The sequence below is a fragment of the Heterodontus francisci genome, chromosome 18 (genome assembly GCF_036365525.1).
Source record: "Heterodontus francisci isolate sHetFra1 chromosome 18, sHetFra1.hap1, whole genome shotgun sequence".
Taxonomy (NCBI): Eukaryota; Metazoa; Chordata; class Chondrichthyes; order Heterodontiformes; family Heterodontidae; genus Heterodontus; species Heterodontus francisci.
In genome coordinates, this window is record NC_090388.1 from 43,425,958 (window position 1) to 43,447,111 (window position 21,154).

Here is a 21,154-nt window from a genome sequence, read left to right on the forward strand (position 1 = left end):
GAGATCAGTAAACAGGTGTCAAGTAGGAAAAATGGGTGGAGACACCAACAGCTTGCATTTAGAAAAGCACCTTCACATAGTAAAACATCCCAAGGCACTTCAAAAGAGCTACTTTCAAACAAAATTTGACACGGAACCAAATAAAGAGATATTAGGACAGGTAATCAAAAGCTGGGAGAAAGAGATAGCACCTTAAAAGAAGAGAGGGGTTGAGAGGCAGAAGGGTTTAAAGGAGGGAATTCCAGAGCTTAGGGCCTACGTAGCTGAAAACATGGCTGCCAATGGTGAAACCAAGAAAATTGGGGATGCCTAAGAGGCCAGAATTGGAGGTGTACAGAGATATGGGGCGGCACAGTGGTGCAGTGGTTAGCACTGCAGCCTCACAGCTCCAGGGACCTGGGTTCGATTCCGGGTACTGCCTGTGTGGAGTTTGCAAGTTCTCCCTGTGTCTGCGTGGGTTTTCTCCGGGTGCTCCGGTTTCCTCCCACAAGCCAAAAAGACTTGCAGGTTGGTAGGTAAATTGGCCATTATAAATTGTCACTAGTATAGGTAGGTGGTAGGGAAATATAGGGACAGATGGGGATGTTTGGTAGGAATATGGGATTAGTGTAGGATTAGTATAAATGGGTGGTTGCTGGTCGGCACAGACTCGGTGGGCCGAAGGGCCTGTTTCCGTGCTGTATCTCTAATCTAATCTAAAATCTAATTGCAGGGTTGTATGAGGTTACAGAGATAGGGAGAGGCAAGGCCATGGGGGAATCTGAAAATAAGGACAAGAATGTTAAAAATCGAGACATTGCTTGTCCGAGATCCAATATAAATCAGTGAGCACAGGGATGATGGGTGAACGGGATTTGGTGCAAGATAGGATGAGGGCAGGAGAGTTTTGGATGAGCTTGAGTTTATGGAGGGTGCAGGTGGGAGGCATGTCAGAACAGCAATGGGCGGCACAGTGGTTAGCACCGCAGCCTCACAGCTCCAGCGACCTGGGTTCAGTTCTGGGTACTGCCTGTGCGGAGTTTGCAAGTTCTCCCTGTGACTGCGTGGGTTTCTGCCGGGTGCTCCGGCCAAAGACTTGCAGGTTGATAGGTAAATTGACCATTGTAAATTGCCCCTAGTGTAGGTAGGTGGTAGGGGAATGGTGGGGATGTGGTAGGAATATGGGATTAATGTAGGATTAGTATAAATGGGTGGTTGATGGTCAGCACACACTCGGTGGGCCGAAGGGCCTGTTTCAGTGCTGTAGCTCGAAATTTTTAAAAAAAATTAAAAAAATAAATAAAAGAGAGTCTGCAGATAACAAAGGTACAGACGGGGGTTTCAGCAGACAAACTGAAGCAGGGGCAGAGTTGTTCAATGTTATGGAAGTGAAGGTGATAGATCTTGCTGATGGAGAGGACATGGGGTCGGAAGCTCAGCTCAGTGTCAAATCGGACAACATGGTTGTGGACAGTCTGGTTTAGCCACAGACAGTAGTTAAAAAAGGGATGGAGTGGGTGGCGGAGGAACAGAGTTTGTGGCGGGGGCCAAAGACAATGGCTTAAGTCTTCACAATAATTAATTGGAGGAAATTTGTGCTCATCTAACACTATATGACAGAAAAGCATTGCGACTATTCAGAGGCAGTAGAGGTGTCGAAAGAGGTAGTGATGAGCTGAGTGTTGTCGGTGTACATGTGGAACCTGACATATTTTCGGATGGTGTCACTGAGCAGCAATGTGAGATGAGAAATAGGAGGGGGCCAAGGATCAATTTTCGGGGTCTCCAGAGGTACTGGTGCAGGAGCAGGGAGAGAAGTCATGTGATTCTATGGCAATGACTGGACAGTTGCGAGTGGAACCAGGTGAGAGAAGTCCCACTGAGCTGGACAATGGAGGAGTGGCATTGGAGGAGTTATGGTCAACCGCTTCAAAAGCTGCAGTTGAGAAGGATGAGGACAGCAGCTTACCATGGTCACAGTCACATAGAATTTCATTTGTGAATTTGAAAAGGACCATTTCAGTGTTGTGGCAGCAGTGGAAACCCAACTGGAGGAGTTTAAACATGGAGTTGCAGGAAAGACATGGATTTGGGAGGTGACAACAAGTTCAAGGTCTTTGGAGAGGTAAGGGAGGTTGGAAATAGGGCAGCAGTTTGCAAGGACAGAAGGGTCAAGGGTGGGTTTTGTGAGCAGAGGGGTGATAACAGCAGAGATTGAAGGGGGGGGGGGACAGTACTTGAAGGGGAGGGAACTGCTAACAATATCAGCTAACATAGGAGCCAGGAAGGGAAGTTGGGTTGTTGGCATTTGGTGTGAATAGGGTCAAGACAACAGGAGTTCTGCCACATGAAGATGAGCGCGGAGAGGGAGTAAGTAGAGCTAGGTGAGAAACTGGAGACCTAGCGTTCCAGATTTCTGCCCATTTAGTGCTCTCCCAATTTTCTCCTATTGTACCAGAAGCACCTGCCAGTTTTCAGTTAACTATATTAAAATTTGGCCCCAGTGAGGTTGTTTAGATGTCTACGCAATTTTCCAACATTTGTGCAAGTTTAGTACTCAATCAGCTATCAATCTTACTAGGATGGGCGTTAAGGCTGCTAGGATGTACTGTTTATGGAAACATATTTAAAAAGACCTGTGGCAATTCCTGAATCCATTTTAAGGCTTTTTTGGGGGGTTTATTTCTTGTTTCAATTTAGTTGTTCAGGTGTCTTTGTGTCAAGTGTGTGTGATATTCCCAAAGGGAAACCCCAGTTATTTATGTTTCTGGAGGAATAAAAGGAGCAATGTTGGATTGTACCTCTGTTTAAAAAGGGAGCGAGAGATAGACCGAATAATTACAGGCCAGTCAGTCTAACCTCAGTAGTGGATAAATTATTGGAATCTATTGAGAGAGAGGATAAACTGTCACTTGGCACAGATTAATCAAGGATAGTTATCATGGATTCGTTAAGGGAAGATCTTGTTTGACCAACTTAATCGAATTTTTTGAAGTAACAAGGAAGATAGATGAGGGTAGTGCAGTTGATGTGGTCGACATGGATTTTAGCAAGGCTTTTGACAAGGTCCCACATGGTAGACTGGTTAAAAAAATAAAATCCCATGGGATCCAGGGAAATACAGCAAGGTGGATACAAAATGGCTCAGTGGCAGGAAACAAAGGGTAATCGTTGACAGGTGTTTTTGCGAGTGGAGGGCTGTTTCCAGTGGCGTTCCACAGGGCTCAGTACTGGGTCCCCTGCTTTTTGTGATATATATTAATGATTTGGACGTAAATGTGGGGGTATGATCAAGAAGTTTGCAGATGACACAAAGATCGACTGTGTGGTAGATAGCGAGGAGGATGGCTGTAGGCTTCAGGAAGATATTGATGGTCTGGTCAGATGGGCAGAAAAGTGGCAAATGGAATTCAACCTGGAGAAGTGTGACATGATGCATTTGGGGAGGTTGAACAAGGCAAAGGAATACACGATTAATGGGGAAAATACTGAAATGTAGAGGAAGTGAGGGTCCGGGAGTGAATGTCCACAGATTCCTGAAGGTAGCAGGACAGGTCAATAAGGCGGTTAAAAAGGCATATGGAATCCTTTCCTTTATTCGTTATGGTATAGAATATAAGAGCAGGGAGGTTATGCTGGAACTGTATAACTCATTGGTTAGGCCACAACTTGAGTACTGTGTGCAGTTCTGGTTACCTCATTACATAAAGGATGTAATTGCACTAGAGAGGGTACAGAGGAGATTTACGAGGATGTTGCCAGGACTGGAAAAATGCAGTTATGAGGAAAGATTGGACAGGCTGGGGTTGTTCTCCTTGGAACAGAGAAGGATGAGGAGAGATCTGATTGAAATGTACAACATTTTGAGGGGCCTGGATAGAGTGGAGGTGAAGGGCCTATTCACCTTCGCAGGGAGGTCAGTGACTAGGGGGCATAGATTTAAAGTGATTGGCAGAAAAATTAGAGAGGAGATGAGGAAAATCATTTTCACCTAGAGGGTGGTGGGGGTCTGGAACCCACTGCCCGAATAGGTAGTTGAGGCAGAAACCCTCAACTCATTCAAAAGGAATCTGGATATGCACCTCAAGTGCCGTAATCTGCAGGGCTACGGACCAAATGCTGGAAGGTGAGATGGATCGTTTTTTGGCCGGCACAGACACGATGGGCCATGTGGCCTCTTACTGTGCCTTAAACTTTCTATTTTCTATGATTCTATAGCAGACAGGTCAAGCTGCACTACAGATTACATTCTACCTCCCAGCACTTTCCCATCTGCAAATACAGACAAAGGCACACCTACCCGGCAATGAACACGTGGAACTAGCTATGAGGGCTTTGGGTCAGCAGGCAGGCAGATTCGGATCTGTGCCATCTGCGGCAAGGACACCTAGAGTTAATGCAGAGCATAAAGCTGACACTGCCAATGGCACTGTTACTTACACATCATGCCCTCTTTTACTGTCTCCTTTCAGGCATGCTGCAAAGTTGTCCTATCGGCAGGGTGTCCTAGAGTGGCAAACATGTTCACTATCCTTATTACTATCTCATTTTGCAATACTTCACTTTGTGTATAATCAAACGAGGTTGGAGTGGTGTGCTGCTCCATCACTCAGCCACACAATTAGATTCTTCCCATTACTTTTATTGTGCCAGCTACTGAATTTGACCAGATATTTTTAATGCAGGAACAGCTTGTGCAAAGCTACCAAGATTCTTTATTCCCAATTACATTTAGTGGCTGCATTCCTTTAAGTTAACCCACCACCAAATGTAAACAGCCTTCAGAGATGGTTTACACTCAATTTCCTGAACCTTTTCTTGTAAGCTCCCAACCAGTCCCAAAACAGCTGGGAAACTTGTCCACAATGATGCAAATAAAGCTGATCCAAAACTCAAGAGAGTCAGAATATGATCAATTAGATTGCAAAAACACCATAGGATGCCTGATGGCTAAATCTACCATCATTGTGTGGCAATTTCTACAGAACCCACATTTTCCCTGCACCCTGCAGTGGTACAGCACATCAAAGAAGTAATGCATGGCATTACGTGCTATCCTTCCATATAAATACTTCTGAAGAATTATTTCTTCTCTTTGGAATTCTCGAACCCCAGAGGGCTGTGGAAGCTCAGTCATTGAGTATGTTTAAAGCAAAGTTTGACAGATTTCTAAATACCAATGACATAAAAGGATATGGGGATAGTGTGGGAAAAAGGCATTGAAGTGGATGATCAGCCATGATCGTATTGAATGGCAGAGCAGGCTCGATGCGCTAAATGGCCTACTCCTGCTCCTACATTTCGAAAAGAGAAAATGCAAAATACATGGCAAATATTAACAGTTTCTGAAACCCCTTATATTAGAATACTGGAAACTATTAACACTAAAGAAAGAATGTCTTGCTCCAAATTTCCTTATCTCCTGAAGGCATTTACTTATATTGGCTTACAGCTACACAAGCTCTGGCAATGCACAGATACCTCACCCATATGGTCCCTCATTTGTGCCTGGATAGTGAATATAGGCAAGCTATTAAATAGTTTAGTGAAATGGAACTGAGCCCAATCTTTCCCTCATTACTGAACATCCACAATTTTGAGGATGTACCCCTGGACTGTGACAAGCTGAGAGGGCAATGAACAACATGGAAGGATTGGGAAGAAGTTGGTTGCTCATGGTCATACAGGGTTTTAGGATGGGTGTAATGGATAGTACATGGGTACCACAGGGCTGAGCATGGATATGAGCGAAAAGTAATAAAATGCATCTAAAATAAGAGATTGCACATAATGCCAAAAGTGAGATGGTGGGAAGGGGGAGAACAAAGACTCAACGGCATGAGCTGGGAATGGAGAGTTCATGATGGTGAGGTTTTGGTAGTGTTTTTGCCCAGTTTGGTTGTATCTACAACTGACTGACATGTCTGTACTCCAATTCACACCCTTGTTCTGTGTTTGAAGCAGTTACTGTAGTACTATTACCACTTTCAAATATTTCTCTCTAAAACAATCAAGCCATGCTAAAATATTTTCCAGGTGGCAGCATTAAAATTAACCAGTGAATAATGTATGCTGTCACTTCAGATATTCTACAGAACAACAGATGAACGGATCCAGATTTGCAAAATTCTAATTTGTGCCATTTACATCTTACCTGGCTTTTGTTCCTCTCCTCTTGCAATGCTTCTTGGATAGCCTGCTGCAATTTCTCTTGGTCCTTACAACGCTCAATTTCCCATATTTCTCTTTGCTCCAACTGAATCTTTTCCATCCTTTCTTTCTCCTCTTGCACAGCTTTCAAAACAGCCTCCGTAATGATTTCCTTTTCTGCCTGTGTAACAGAGCATTGTTCAAAAGGGATTTTAAGAAAAAAAATCAAAAGACATTTAAACCAAATATAATACCACATAAAAATCCGTGGCCTTTTACTAAATAAAAGATCAGAGAAACTAACAAATGTTGTATGTTGAAAAACGAAATGTGTCTGCCAACTTCAACAGGAATTGGATTACAAAGCTGGAAGCAGATGCTTCAGAAATATTGTTGTCCCTGTTATTATAGCATTCCTTGCCAATAATGCAAATTTTTCTTGTTACAATATTGTTACAGTGGCGATGTTAGAAAAATGGCTGCCATTGGCAACCACAGAGACCGTCTACAATTTCAAGGGAAGAATAAATCTTCAAAAGCCTACATAAAACAGATGAATACTATGGCATCGAATAAAAATTAAAATAAGGTTACAATTTTTTCTGATTAATCACTACTCTACACATGTAATTTTATTTTGTACTGATACATTAAGTAAATGGTAGACTCAATAATTGGCAAGACTCAAAGTTAATAATAGTATTTAATATCAACTTACACACACACATAATATATATTCTAATTACCCTCCACATTGTTAATTATTATTGACTACTCTGAAGTTTCCAACAACAACCTAATCGCACCTTTAACGTAATAAAACATCCCAAGGAGTTTCACAGGAGCCTAATCAGACAAAAACTGGCACCAACCCAAAAAGCAGACATGAAGAAAGATGACCCAAAAGCTCAGTCAAAGATGTAGGTCTTTTCCAATCTACTTTAAATCTGCCAGTTTGGGTTTTTTTTTTAATATTCGTTCATGGGATGTGGGCGTTGCTGGCAAAGCCAGCATTTATTGCCCATCCCTAACTGCTCTTGAACTGAATGGCTCGCTAGGCCATTTCAAAGGGCAGTTAAAAGTTAACCACATTGCTGTGGGTCTGGAAACACATGTAGGCCAAACCAGGTAAGGACACCAGATTATTCCCGAAAGGATATTAGTGAATCAGATGCGTTCTTACAACAAGCGACAATGGTTTCACGGTCACCATTAGACTAGCTTAACTTATTAACAGAATTCAAATTTCACCATCTGCCATGGTGGGATTTGAACCCATGTCCCCAGAGGACCTCTGGATTACTACACCAGTGATATTACCACTACACCACCACTTCCCCTTTAATGTGCAAGGTTGTGTGAGAGGACTTTGGATTGATCACACCTGATTATCCTTCCTCTCTCTTCGATGATGCCAAATATTGATAAAGCGCTAAAATGTCCACACCTAAAGAAAGATGCAAGGATATATCAGAAATTAACTTTGAGCAACTGCAGTATGTCCTTGCATTCTAAGACTCCATAGCTTAGCATATCAGTGTGATTCACCACAGCAATGTTCTTTTACCAAACACTTCATTCACAGTCTCAAGCCAGCGACTGTACTTTAAAATCACAATGAGCATCAAACTCAGTGATTTCCAAACAGCAATACTCTGATCTCATTCAACTGATGTGCATTCAGGAGTTAAATAAGATGATATATGGAAAATCCTCCTTACAGAAGTCAAAAGACAGAAAACATGAGTTTTTCTAATATTTCATGTACCTGCTTGTGCATACCATCATCTAAATACTGTTCACTATGATACCAAACTAAAACCCACAACAATTTTGCTATTCATTTCTATATTATTTTACTATTATCTGGACAAAAAGAAATCAGGCTGGCAGAATGAATAAGGGAGTTACTGCAGTTCATATCATAGGATGGCGAAAACTAGAATTTAATTTTAATCTATATATTAATGTTAAATGAAAACTCCACAGGTGTATACGGTTTTGATATTGAAAGTTTCAAATAAACTCATTCACAACAGAATTATTTTCAGTTAGTTGTATAAAATATATAACAGATAGTGTGTAGGAATGCCAAAGTATAAGCTTAAACAAAAAGACTCATTGTTTTTGGAAGTTTGCCTCGAGCTGATTACAAGGAAATTTTACATCTAATTACATAGTCACCCATTATTGCAATGCACAAATAAAGATGACAAGCAAAGAAAAAGATCAGCACCTCTCTATAAAAAGGAAAACATTACACACAGGAATTCTGATAGGCAAGGTTGATTTAAAAAATACCTTTACAGCTTTTTCCATTGCCTCTGTGCTTTGCAGTCTTTCTTCAGCTACACACCTTTCTAGAGTGTCCTGTAAATAATTCATCAAATGTTCAGATTTTTCACGTACTAAGAACAATTTTTTAAAAATTATTTTACAAAAGAACTGAATGCTCACCTTATGCTGTTTTGTTTGTTCCTCCAAAGCTTCTCTTATCTTGTCTTGCAATACACTTTTTTCTTTCTCCAGTAAGTCAAGCAGTCGTTCATGCTGGAAGATTGTACAGCTGACAACATCAGTAAATTAAATGTGATTTTTAGACATAAAGCAATAAGTAATTAGGTTAAATTATAAAAAAAAGTTATTAAGAGGTAACTACTGATTTTAAATCTGGATGGGTTTCAAACACACTCCTGGGACTCATTGCTCCCAAACTGTCCTGGCAGAAGATGGATGGGAAGCAGCTAACAACCTCTGGAAAATCTGGCAGTAGATGTGAGGAAGGGAGTTCTGGGTGGGTCATGTGGGAGGGCGGGCACGATTTTCCTTGTGAGGCTTGAAGGTGCACTCTTGCTCTTCATAGCCCCACAAAGGAGAATAAAAAACTTAAATATTTGAGCCTCTTCATATTTCTAGCAGATCCAGATTCTCTTCAACCTGGCAGGAAAACTGCATGACTTTCGCACTCAGGCTGAAGTTAAAATTGCGATCAGGACCCGATGATGTCACTTCCTCCGATCTACGTATTTAAAGAAGGATTCTGACAGCTTTGAGCCAGTAGCATAGCTGCCCAAATAAAAGTTGCTGTCAATTTCAGGTCGTTAAGTAACCCAGGGCATTTTAACTGCCCATCTGTTCAGCTTGGTAGGGCTAATACCATTGTAACTTTTGAATAGAATATACTTAGTACGAGTTCTTCCCCCTTTAAACATGCTGAATGAATACATGAAAATTAACTGCAGTATTAAAAAATGATTGCCTCCTTCAAACTCACTAGTGCTTAGGTAAAAGAGCAAGAAATGGTAGTGATAATGTACACCAAGATGCAAAAATACATTTAATTCATGATAGGAGAGTTAACAAACCAGAAAGTTCAGCTTCAAAGGGCCAAATGCCTTTATCATCCTGATTTTTACGTTTTTAACTTAATGATTATATCAGTATGAAGGTCTCTCCTAAAGGGTTAGGTTGGATGGCAGACAAGTTACACTCCCAGCAAGCTTTAAAACTCTACATGAAGCTTGAATTTATACACTAGATTATACAGAAATTCCAAATCAGAGCTGTGTTAGCATTTGTCTTGTTGCTTGAGTAAGCAGAAAATATTTTTGAGTAGTTCTCTTTTCGGTATTTGCCAGCATATGATTGGATTTATTGCATAGCAAAGTTCAGGTGAGGGAGTGAGAACTTTGGCACAGTGTGTTGGTGCTCCAAAGCTCTGAGAAACACAGACATGCCCTCTGATTGTTTTTGAATGGTCACCCAGACAATCTGCACCTACCTGCAAGCTGAAATTCTAGTAATAAGTTGTCTACCTATTCATAAGCAGGTAACACTGTAAGGCAAAGAATCTGGAAAGGTAAGAAAAAGAACCATAAAAGGCACCAAAGAAAGTTAGAAGGAAACTAGGAGTATTCTGTGGTTTTTCTCCTTTTTCCCATTTCTCTTCCTTTCCTTTCCAACCTCCTTGCCAACACCTGCCAAAGCCAACTCCCTGACCAAGAAAAATAGCAGCAGAGCAGGCAAAAATAGCTGGAAGAGGTAAGGATTTTAAAAAGATGCAATGGAAAGTGAAATCAAAATTAAGAAGTAACTGCTCATTGAAGGTTTCTGGCTTGTGGAATAAGCTGCCACCTGCTGCTTAGAATGCAGAACCTGTAGATTGTCATAAAAAGCAGGTTAGCAGACTCCGACATGACGATGGGGGTGGAAGCTCTAATTTAGGAAAAGGTTGTGACTTATGAGGGGTCAGGAAAGGGGGACTGTGATTCTAGGCAGTTGATACCTGGAGGACAAGAGATGGAGATTCAGTAAAGCCTGTGTTCAAAGGGTGCCTCAGCTAGTAGGCCTAAATGGCCCTTCTCATCCACAGATTTTCATGCAGTTATATTTTGCCTTTAGACCTGCAACCAATTCTACGATAGGTAGATTACATACATTTTATTGAAGATCTGGGACGTGTTATGCAAACTAGCATAAAATCTCCATCATGGAAATACTAGATAGGCCAGGCAAAGACAAGGTGGTCAAATGTTCAAAGTGAGCCATTATGAATCTTCTGCATTACTGGACAATTCTTTCAAAAAATTTGATTTTTTTTGTCCCCTTTAATGTATAATTAAAATTGAGCAAAACAAAGTCTACCAATTAAGTGCCCAAAAATAATTTTGTAGTCATTCTCTACTATGGAATAAACTGCCCAATATGTTGCTGTAGTAATACTCCAGTAAATTAATGTCTTATTACATGTGTATAGATAGATTTAAGTATCCCCAGGTGTCTCTTTTCATTTACATGATTCAGTGTTCTTGCATTAACTATATACTCCCATCTCTTTGCTTTTTCTCTTCTAAAATGTATGACCTCAGTGTGCACAGTATATTGCCTCTGGCACCCATTCCACTAACCTATGTTTTCATGATGTCTTTTACAGTCCTCCTCACTATTTGTCAAGCCTCCTACTTTGTAAATTTTGTGAATGTATTCCCTACACCCAAGTCCAAATCATACATCTACATTGTAAACAAAAGTGGAATAGGCAGTGACATCTGTGTTACACCATTCTCCAATCCAAGCAACACCCATTTATCCTAACACTTTGCATCCTGTCCTACACCCAACATTCAGCCCATTTCCTCATACACAACGGCTGAATTTTTCTAAGCCTCTTGTGAGACACATCAAACACCTTCTTAAAATCTATATACAGTACATCTACTGCATTTACTTTATCTACCCAGACACTTCTAGTAAGAACTTTACTAAATTTGGAAAACCCAACTTGTCTCTAACAAAGCTGTTGACTGTCCTTGATTAACCCATGTATTGTTAAATGCATACTAATTTTATCTTGAAATTTTTTATATAGCATCCTATGGATGCCAATATTGAGACAATCTAAATTGTCCTTACTATTTTAGCAACTTCCGCTTCACCTAAATGAGCAAAGTAACTATAAGGAACTTAACTTTATTAATTAATGTTTATAGGTGAGTTTGAAGTCCATTATGTTGCAATGGTCATCCAGGACCAAAAGTTTATTATAAAAAGCTATTGCCTTCAAAAATAATAACACTGGTTCTGTGTAATACTGCAGCATTTTCTATTCACTCAGCAGCCTGAATTCACTGTTTTATAAAGTGGTGACAACGTTCTCATTAACCTGCTGTTTATTGAGAAACTTTGACATAAAAAGCCAAAATATTGCAGGATGCTGGGAAAGGGAAGCAAGTAAAAAAAACATGGTTTATGGCTTTTTCCCTTATAAGCACTATATGGTGCAACAATTTCAAGGCAATTGTACAAAAAAAAAAGCTTACAAAAAGACAAGGCAAGTAACTATTTATTCTTTCAGCTTTGTTTAATAAATCCAACTAAAAATGTCCTTAGCTGTTGCACTGTATAACACAAGTTGTATTTAGATGGTACTTCCAAGTTAAACACATGTGGAGCAGCAGCTGTCAATACAATCTCCATCATAACACATTCTAACATTTAGAGTCTGCAAAACACTCCAGAGAATCATTTATTTGGTTTTACTATTTCCAGTAAACCATACCAGACTTTTCCTCTAAACGTAGGCAGATCTTTTATCTTTAAAACACTGAAGTATGGAAAAATTCTTTTGGAATTAGATAGATGTAAAGCACAAAGTTTGTAATGGAAAAATATTAACTATTAATTAAAAATAAAGTACCAAGTTGCAATTACATATACTTTATTTCCTGAATTCATATCACTGAGTATCAAAGAGTTATTTAAGTAATTGGATAATCAGAGGAGACTTCAAATTCAACGCAACACACAATTACCATTTGAGTATAATCCTACACCTTGAAAACTTAAAAGAAACAATTGCTTTTATATTGTCTGTGCTGCGGCATTGCTGGAGGAAACTGATTTTTAAAAATGTTCATTTAGTGTTAAGTCAACTGTAAAAGATGTTGAATGCAGTAAAAAAAAAGGATTGCATTTCCAGTCAATGGAGATGCCAACTGTTAATCTAAAAAAAATGCCAGTATTTCATTGTTCTTATTGCAATTAGACTTTCTGCAGAACCACACCAATGTGTTGCATATACAAAACTGTGCCACACACATTACAACAGGCTGGCCAAGATGAATAATCAATGAAAAATAGTGACTGAATAAAAACAACTTGATTTTCTAGCCCTTTTGAGCAGATGCTGAAAACTACAAGAATACTATATAAATACTGTACACTGCTGCCTTGAATCCAAAACCTGAGTTTGGATAGTTTCTGTGGATTTACCCATAAGTCATGTATTTAGATTTTCCCTTCCAAAAGAGACCCCTGTCTAATATTAGTCAATAATTAACAACTTTCACCAAGCAGGAACAGAATCATAGGCTGGAATTTTTCGTTGGGCGGGAGACCCATCCACCAGCTGAAAAGTTGGTGGCGAGCCCACCTCCACCAGGCCTGGAGAGCCAGGCCAGGATTTTTCACTCTCTAAGCCTTTAATTGGTCTTGGGTGGGACTTACACCTCCTTGAGGTAGGAAGTCCCACCTAAAGGAGCTGCTGGCCAAATCAGCAAGCCGGCAGCTCTTAGTCCCAGCAACGCCACTGGGAGTGGTGGCCACTGCTGGGACTACACCCAGAAGGCTTTTGACAGGATACTGCACACCTACATGATGGACGTGCTTTCCAAAATGGGGTTTGGGGAGGGAATCTGCAATTGGATCAAACTGCTCTACACAAACATCAGTAGCGCAGTCTCAATCAATGGGTGGGAATTGGAAAGTTTCCCAATCCAATCTGGAGTCAGACAGGGCTGTCCTCGCTCCCCGGTCTTGTTTGTTTGCTGTATTGAACCCTTTGCTGAGTCTATTAGGAAGGATGCGAGCATAAGAGGGGTGACAATCCCAGGCAGTGGAGGCACTCAGGTTAAAACCTCCCTATACATGGATGACGTCGCTGTCTTCTGCTCGGATCCGCTGTATGTGCGCAGACTGATGAGCATCTGCGACCAGTTCAAACTGGCCTCTGGAGCCAAAGTTAACCACGGCAAGAGCGAGGCCATGTTCTTTGGGAACTGGGCTGACTGATCCTTTGCCCCCTTCACCATCAGGTCAGACTACCTGAAGGTGTTGGGGATATGGTTTGGAAGTGCCGGGGCATGCACCAAAACCTGGGAGGAGCGAGTAGCCAAGGTACAACACAAGCTGAGCATGTGGGAGCAGCGATCTCTCTCCATTGTGGGTAAGAACCTGGTCATCAGGTGCGAGGTGCTCACTTTGTTGCTGTACGTGGCGCAGGTCTGGCCCATACCCCACTCCTGCGCTGTGGCGGTCACCCAAGCCATTCTCCGCTTCATCTGGGGATCCAAAATGGACCGGGTCCAGAGGGACACGATGCTCAAACCTCTGGATAAGGGCGGGAAAAATGTACCCAACGTCGCCCTCATCCTGATGACTACCTTCGTGTGCGGCTGCATCAAGCTGTGTGTAGACCTCCAGTACGCAAACTCCAAGTGTCACTGCGTGCTGAGGTTCTATTTGTCCCCGGTGTTGCGAAGGATGGGCCTGGTCACATTGCCGTGGAACGCTCCATCCAGTTGGACTGTGCCGTACCACCTATCCTTCGTGGAGCAGTTTCTGTGGAAAAACACCTTTGACCACCGATCCATCAGGCAGTGGTCTGCACGGAATGTCCTCAAGGCCCTACGGGAAGAGGAGACGGTGGATCCTGTCGGATGGTTCCCCGAGCAGACCGCCAAAGTCATTTGGCGGAATGCCTCATCACCAGAACTTTCAAACAAGCACCAAGATGTAGCTTGGCTGGTGGTGAGAAGAGCCCTCCCCGTCAGATCCTTCCTACACGCCCGAAGTCTCACCCCCTCCGCACAATGCCCTCGCGGAGGCTGTGGTGGGGAAGAGACGGTTGCCCACCTCCTTCTGGAATGTGTCTTTGCAAAACAGGTGTCGAAAGAGATGCAGTGGTTTTTGTCGAGGTTCATCCCAAGCAGCTCTGTAACACAGGAGTCTGTGCTCTACGAGCTGTTCCCAGGGACGCACACTGAGATAAACATCAACTGCTGCTGGAGGACTATCAATTCGGTGAAAGACGCCCTTTGGTCTGCCCGAAACTTGCTGGTCTTCCAGCGCAAAGAGTTGTCCATGACCGAATGTTGCAGACTGGCACATTCCAAGGTCCAGGACTACGTGCTGAGGGACGCACTAAAGCTTGGGACAGCCACAGCAAAGGCTCAATGGGGAAAGACCACAGTGTAAGGTCCTCCCACCAAGCTGAACTGAGGAGCTGCATCCATGGGAAACCCCTCGGACTGTATTGGGAAAATGTTGTGTGCTGTAAAATGTCAAAATGTATATGGCATGAAAAATGAAAAGGAAGGGTTGTGACGCAACTCACTCCTGTAATGAAGGAAACAGATCTCCTTTGCACTGTTTGTATTTTTTGACTTGGTGCTGTTTGAAACTGTTTTGTCATGTATTTTTTTTTTTTTACAGATTTTTATGAATAAAGTATATTTTGGAAATAAAAAAAACCCAGCTATCACAAACAAGGTGAAGGACGGCCCCGGAAGACATAAGTTTTTGTGGCCTTGCCGGGGACTATTGGCCGGGCCCCGCGAGGCAAGGGGGGTTGGTTAGGGGGTGGGGGGAGTGTTGTGCATTGGGGGCGGTTGGGGCCCCCAAGCGTGCTCAATCAGGAGGGCTCCCCCCAGCCCGCAAGAAGGGGTTCGAGACTTTTGCCGTCCCACTGCCAAGGGTAAAATACCCGTGGCGGCGGGAGGAGGCCCTTAAGTGCCAATGAATTGGCCACGGGTGGGTGGGCTGTTTCTCGCAGCCACCGTCCTGTGTAAAACTGCAGTGGAGGTGTGAGGGGGCTGGGAATGGCCCACCCCGCCTCCAACTCAATTTTACCCTCCTGCCACCAGCCCGCTCGTTTTGGGGCCATAAAAGTCCGGCCACAGAATCAGAGCAGTGGAAAAATAGATAACTAAAGTTGGGATGAATGCATACAAGCAGATCATCCTAGTTGATCTAGCAGCTGCTCAGTCAACTGTAATGTGAATGTTAGTACATTGGTTTAAAACAAGCGTAGAGGCAACAGAAGCAATGGGCAAACAACTGACTAATTAGCTGGAAGCATTGCAAACAGCCAGGAGTTCCCTGCTCTCCATAAGCACTGCAAAACTGAGCTGGGTTTCAGATTCCGCCGTGGCTGCGACCGGGGACCCAAAATACCAGCGCTGGCTGGCATGCTAGTTTCCTAACACCATTCCCAGCACTGGCCATGTTCACCAGGGGAGGAGGAGGGTGGTCCTGTGATCCTGCCCGATCCCTGATTAACAGCAACCCGTTCTGAAGAAGGGTCACTGACCTGAAACGTTAACTCTGCTTCTCTCTCCACAGATGCTGCCAGACCTGCTGAGTATTTCCAGCATTTCTTGTTTTTATTTCAGATTTCCAGCATCCGCAGTATTTTGCTTTTAAGATCAATTAAGCTTGTTAAGGATTTCATTAAGAGCTCCTTAATGGTGGTTGTTGTGATTTTTGCAGGGGTGCACAGGTTGCCTGGGGCAGACCAGATGAAGGGAGACAGGTACACAGTGGGGAGCCAGTCATGACTGCCCCAAGGAATTAGCTGGGCTCCATAAAAGGGTGAACAGCGCAGAAGGGGACTCGCTCATTGGGAAACAGGTGCCATCATCACAGCGTAGGTGACAGGAAGAGTGGGTAGTAAGCACTTCATTAGTGCAGAGTTGTCACCCTCCTGGCAGCACGGGGGCATAAGAGCAGGTGGTATGGCTGCCAATCACAATTGGGGGCGACCACCTGAGCACAAGGAAGGCTGCATCTGGCAATGGGGGCACGGCTGTCAGATTTTGGGCCCGGTGGCGCTAAGGAGCAACACCCTCCGCAGGAAGGTTGGAGACCCGAGCATCAGAGGCCAGGGGAGAGGAACAAGAGGCAGGGAGGACACAGAGACCATATCCTCAGATTAGGATCTACTAACAAAGATGGAGGTATCTGGAGATGATTGAGTACCAGCAACGCAGGAGGCTGTGACTCTCCAGGCAGATAGTGACAGATATCTGTGCTCTCATCATTAAAGATCTTATACTACACAGCACTGGTCGCCATACCCTACCAGTAGCCATCAATGTCACTGTGGCCTGAACATCTCTGCTTCTGACTCCTTCCAACTTGGTGGCATCTCGCTAATGGCTGCACACCACTGCATCTCACAGGTTACTAATGTCCTATATGCCACAGTTGGACACTACATGAACAGACTGTGGTGCAATGGTAATGTCACTGAACTAGTATTCCAGAGGACCAGGCGAATGCCCTGGGGACACGGGTTCAAATCCCTCCACGGCCCCTGGTGAAATTAAAATTCAGTTAATTAATAAAAATCTGGAATTGAAAGCTAGTCTCAACAATGGTGCCATGAAACTATCATTGATTGTCATTAAAAACCCATCTGGTTCACTATGTCCTTTAGGGAAGGAAATCTCCATCCTTATCTGGTCTGGCCTACATGTGACTCTGGACCCACAGCAATGTGGTTGACTCTTAACTGCCCTCTGAAATGGCCTAGCAAGCCACTCAGTTGTCAAGGGCAATTAGTTTAGTTTAGAGATACAGCACTGAAACAGGCCCTTCGGCCCACCGAGTCTGTGCCGACCATCAACCACCCATTTATACTAATCCTACACTAATCCCATATTCCTACCACATCCCCACCTGTCCCTATACTTCCCTACCACCTACCTATACTAGGGGCAATTTATAATGGCCAATTAACCTATCAACCTGCAAGTCTTTGGCATGTGGGAGGAAACCGGAGCACCCGGAGGAAACCCACGCAGACACAGGGAGAACTTGCAAACTCCACAAGGCAGTGCCCAGAATTGAACCCGGGTCGCTGGAGCTGTGAGGCTGCGGTGCCAGCAACGCCCACATCCTATGAAAAAATGAAAATAATTCAATTCCAGACAGATGGGGGCCTCACAGGCACAGCTAGCAGTGTGTTTCACCACCATCGCTGGATTGCCTCACGTGCAGGGCATCACCGATTGTATTCGCATTGCTATTCGGCACTGACTGAGCGGCCAGTGGAACGGCTTCCACTCCCTCAACGTTCAACTGATTTGCGACCACAACAAGAGCTTCCTCCAAGTGTACGCTCGCTTTCCTGGCAGCTGCCATGACTCCTTCATCCTCCACCATGAATGGATTCTAGGGCACATGCCATCCTGACTTGAAAAAATTCCTTCACTGATGCCAGATCAAAATCCTGGAACTCCTACTCTAACAGCACTGTGGGTGTACCTACACCAGATGGACTGCAGTGGTTCAAGAAGGTAGCTCACCACCACCTTCTCAAGAGCAATGAGGGATTGGCAAGCAATGCTGACCTTGCCAGCGATGCCCACATTCCATGAAATAAAAAAAATCCCTTCAAGAGATAGCTACTCACCCCTCTATGACAGCTCCAGACAGAGGCACAGAGGTGATACAGCCAAAGCCATCCACTCAGCAGGACCACCACTGAGCAGGCCACTGTGCTTCTGAAGATGCTGTTCTGGTGCCTGGGCCGGTCAGATAGCACCCTGCAATACATTCCAGCAAGGGTCTTGCTCATTGTGGTGGTCTGCTGTTCTTGCCAATAATATGGCCCTCCAGATCTTGAGAACGGCAATAGTTCATGAAGGACATCTGCCCAAAGGTTTTGCTGTCACCGTTGAGGAATCCTTGATCTCCCTCACCATCTCACCCCTCTTTTCTTCTCCCGCCATTAATAAAAGGAGTTGCACATGTGTGGCTTCAAGTCTCATCATTTACATTGTGCTCAGAAAGGAAAACAGCGCGCAGTTACAGCAGGCAGGCACCCCAGTGACCAAACTGAGTGCTCTGCACGACACGGTGACCTCCACACTTAACCACTTCTACGTGGTGCTCCCCTTGTGGCCTCAGAGGAGGTGGAGGCAGCCTGCTCGCTTGTCTCAGCTTGCAGCTGAGATGCATGTGGCAGCCATCCTCCTCGTAGAGGTGCCTATGGTAGCATCTCCAGAGATTGCTGCACCTGCATCATTGCAGCAGCAGCCTCCATCAATGGGCCCTGCTGCACAGATGCTCTCACTGTCAGAAGGGCCAAGGAGGCCGAAGATGATGAAGACATCCCGTGAGGGGTGGCACCCTCATCCTCCACCCTTGGATGGCACTCGGATGGCTGGAGGGGAGCACAAGCTGGATTGCAACTGGAATCCCCTTGAAACATCTCTGTACAACTGACAGGTCCGGGCTACATAGTGTGGCATGCATCCTGTGTAGGTCACTTTAAGTGCTGCCACATATGGCTCTTCATGAGGTTGGCCATTCTCACCATGGAGAAGCTCATGTGCATAAAGCCCTGAGCGATTGTGACGCATAGGAACTGAATGTACTCCTCCATTCTCAGCCCATGACCCCACACTGCCTCAGGGAACTCCGACATGTGGCATCATATCTCTTGCTGCTGGTCTAGGTAAAGCCTCCTTTCCTGTGACCCATAAGCTCTTGCATCTGTACTCAGCTTCACAGGGCTCTGTCTGTCCTCCCTCCTCCAAGGGGAACTGCCCACAGCTGTCTCTGCCTCTGGTACCTCCTCCTGCATACTAGGGCCGTGTTCCTCACCCAGTGGCACCCTATCTAACCGCGCGCAAGGACCACTGAGGTGAGTGTATCTGCGCTAGTGGACAGTGCGCTTGTAAGGTATGATGATGCTTCTTAACTTTGCTAGTCGTCTTGGCCCAGTGATTGGTAGAGAGAAGGTCTCCTTGGGTGGACGACTGCACCAGTGGGAGACAGAAGAAATCATGAAATCTAGCCTTGTAGAGCAGAAACCTCTGCAGTGCTGGGGTTTCCCAATGCAATTCAGTGTTCAGCATGCTGTCGGATGGGGTGGATTGCAATATACCCCCTTATTGAGCACAGTGCCCTCTCTAAGCACTATCTCTACATATACCCATTTTGCCAAGGCCGACTTCCTTGTGGTCTGCAATCCTGGCTATCTCCATTGTTCCCTGCTCCATTGGTCTGATAATGTGAAGGACGTCCCTCCACCAGTTTGGGCCCTCTCTTGGACATCAGTGCCCATTTCTCCTGCAAGGACAAGAGAGAGCTAGATAAGGCAATACTGTCCTCTACGGCCAATAGCAGCTGTTCCAGCTCATTGGAGGGCGTGTGTCCATCACTGGTGACAGGTCCTCAGCAGCACTATGGCTCTGAGCCATTCTGATAGGTCAGTAAGTGGCATGTGCACACACCCCTCTCCAACATCCAGGAGCAGCATGGAGTCTGATGCTCCTCAGCTGGTTTGTCTGCTGGAGAGTGAATACCCATAGGCCTGTCCTTAGGATTGGAGGTAGCACTCACCTTGCCAAATCATATCAGATCATTGAACCTTTTCCTGCACTGAATCCAGTTCTTCTCACCATGCTTCTGCTGCTGTCAGTGGCAGCAATGTCCATCCATGCCGGCTTGGTCTGTGGGTGGACTCCTCGTGCCACTCTCCAGGAACAGGACCTTCCTCCTCTCCTTCACTGCGTCCAGCATCACCTCCATGTCTGCATCTGAAAATTGAGGGGCTGCCCTGCACCGGACTCCAAGCCTCTGGCTCTCCTGAGACTTTGTGGAAATGAAGTCTTCTGTGATCCTTCATTGTGCAATCACAGCAGTGAAATGGCAGCCACAATATTGGCTGCCATGGTGAGCTTAAATCGGGCCCAAACTTGAATCAGCCCACCTCTGTTCCCGCCCTGGCAACTGTTAATTGGCCACCAAACCCATCTTAATAGCAATTAACTGGCCACCCCCATGAAACTCGGGGCCCATTCCTGCTTCCCACCCAGGGACAGGTTTGGGTTTCAACTTTCACTTCTCACCCGATGTAAAAATCCAGCCCATTATGTAATTTGCGAGCCTGATGTTAAAATGACACACGACTGTGTTTCCTGTAAACTCACTGGAGAACAATTTGGAAAATGGAAACTCAGTCTTTTATAAATAGCAGAGAGCAAGCAAAGAATATAAATAGTTCTTTCTCCTCTTAACTGAACAAAAATGGAGTGGTGGACTGGTAATAGATGATGAACCAGCATGGTGCATCACACGTATATCAAGACACAATCTTATCTGGAGATGCAAAGGTGCAGATGCACTGAACTGCCTCAAAAAATTTAGCAGCACAGCCATGGTTTCTTTTATTTTGGTAGCAGAAGGAAAAACCCATAAAGATAGTGGGATCTACATTACAATTGCATCTGTAGAATATCAATTTGAGGGAAACCCACGCATCGCCAGAAAAAAAGTTTCTTCCACCTACACGCTATTTGTTCAGCGTACTTCATTAACATACAAATAGCATCCATTCAATCAAAATGTTAATAACTCTGCTGCAGTTACCACTGTTTTAAATGGGTTACTGATAAGCATATATGCTTGCTCACCAACAGATGTAAGAATACAGCAACAGGAAAAGGGCATTTAG

General features: G+C 44.2%; 1 protein-coding gene across 2 annotated transcripts in view; it reads right to left on the reverse strand.

Moving 5' to 3' along the window:
• Positions 1–21,154, reverse strand: part of LOC137379580 (coiled-coil domain-containing protein 91-like) — a 245,325-nt gene that overhangs the window by 36,030 nt on the left and 188,141 nt on the right. For both annotated transcript variants that reach the window (XM_068050611.1, XM_068050613.1), the window contains exons 9-11: positions 8,587–8,679; positions 8,431–8,499; positions 6,134–6,310 (exon numbers count right to left, since the gene is read on the reverse strand). In XM_068050611.1, the coding sequence (XP_067906712.1) occupies positions 6,134–6,310; positions 8,431–8,499; positions 8,587–8,679 (339 nt within the window). The remainder of the gene's footprint in view (positions 1–6,133; positions 6,311–8,430; positions 8,500–8,586; positions 8,680–21,154) is intronic.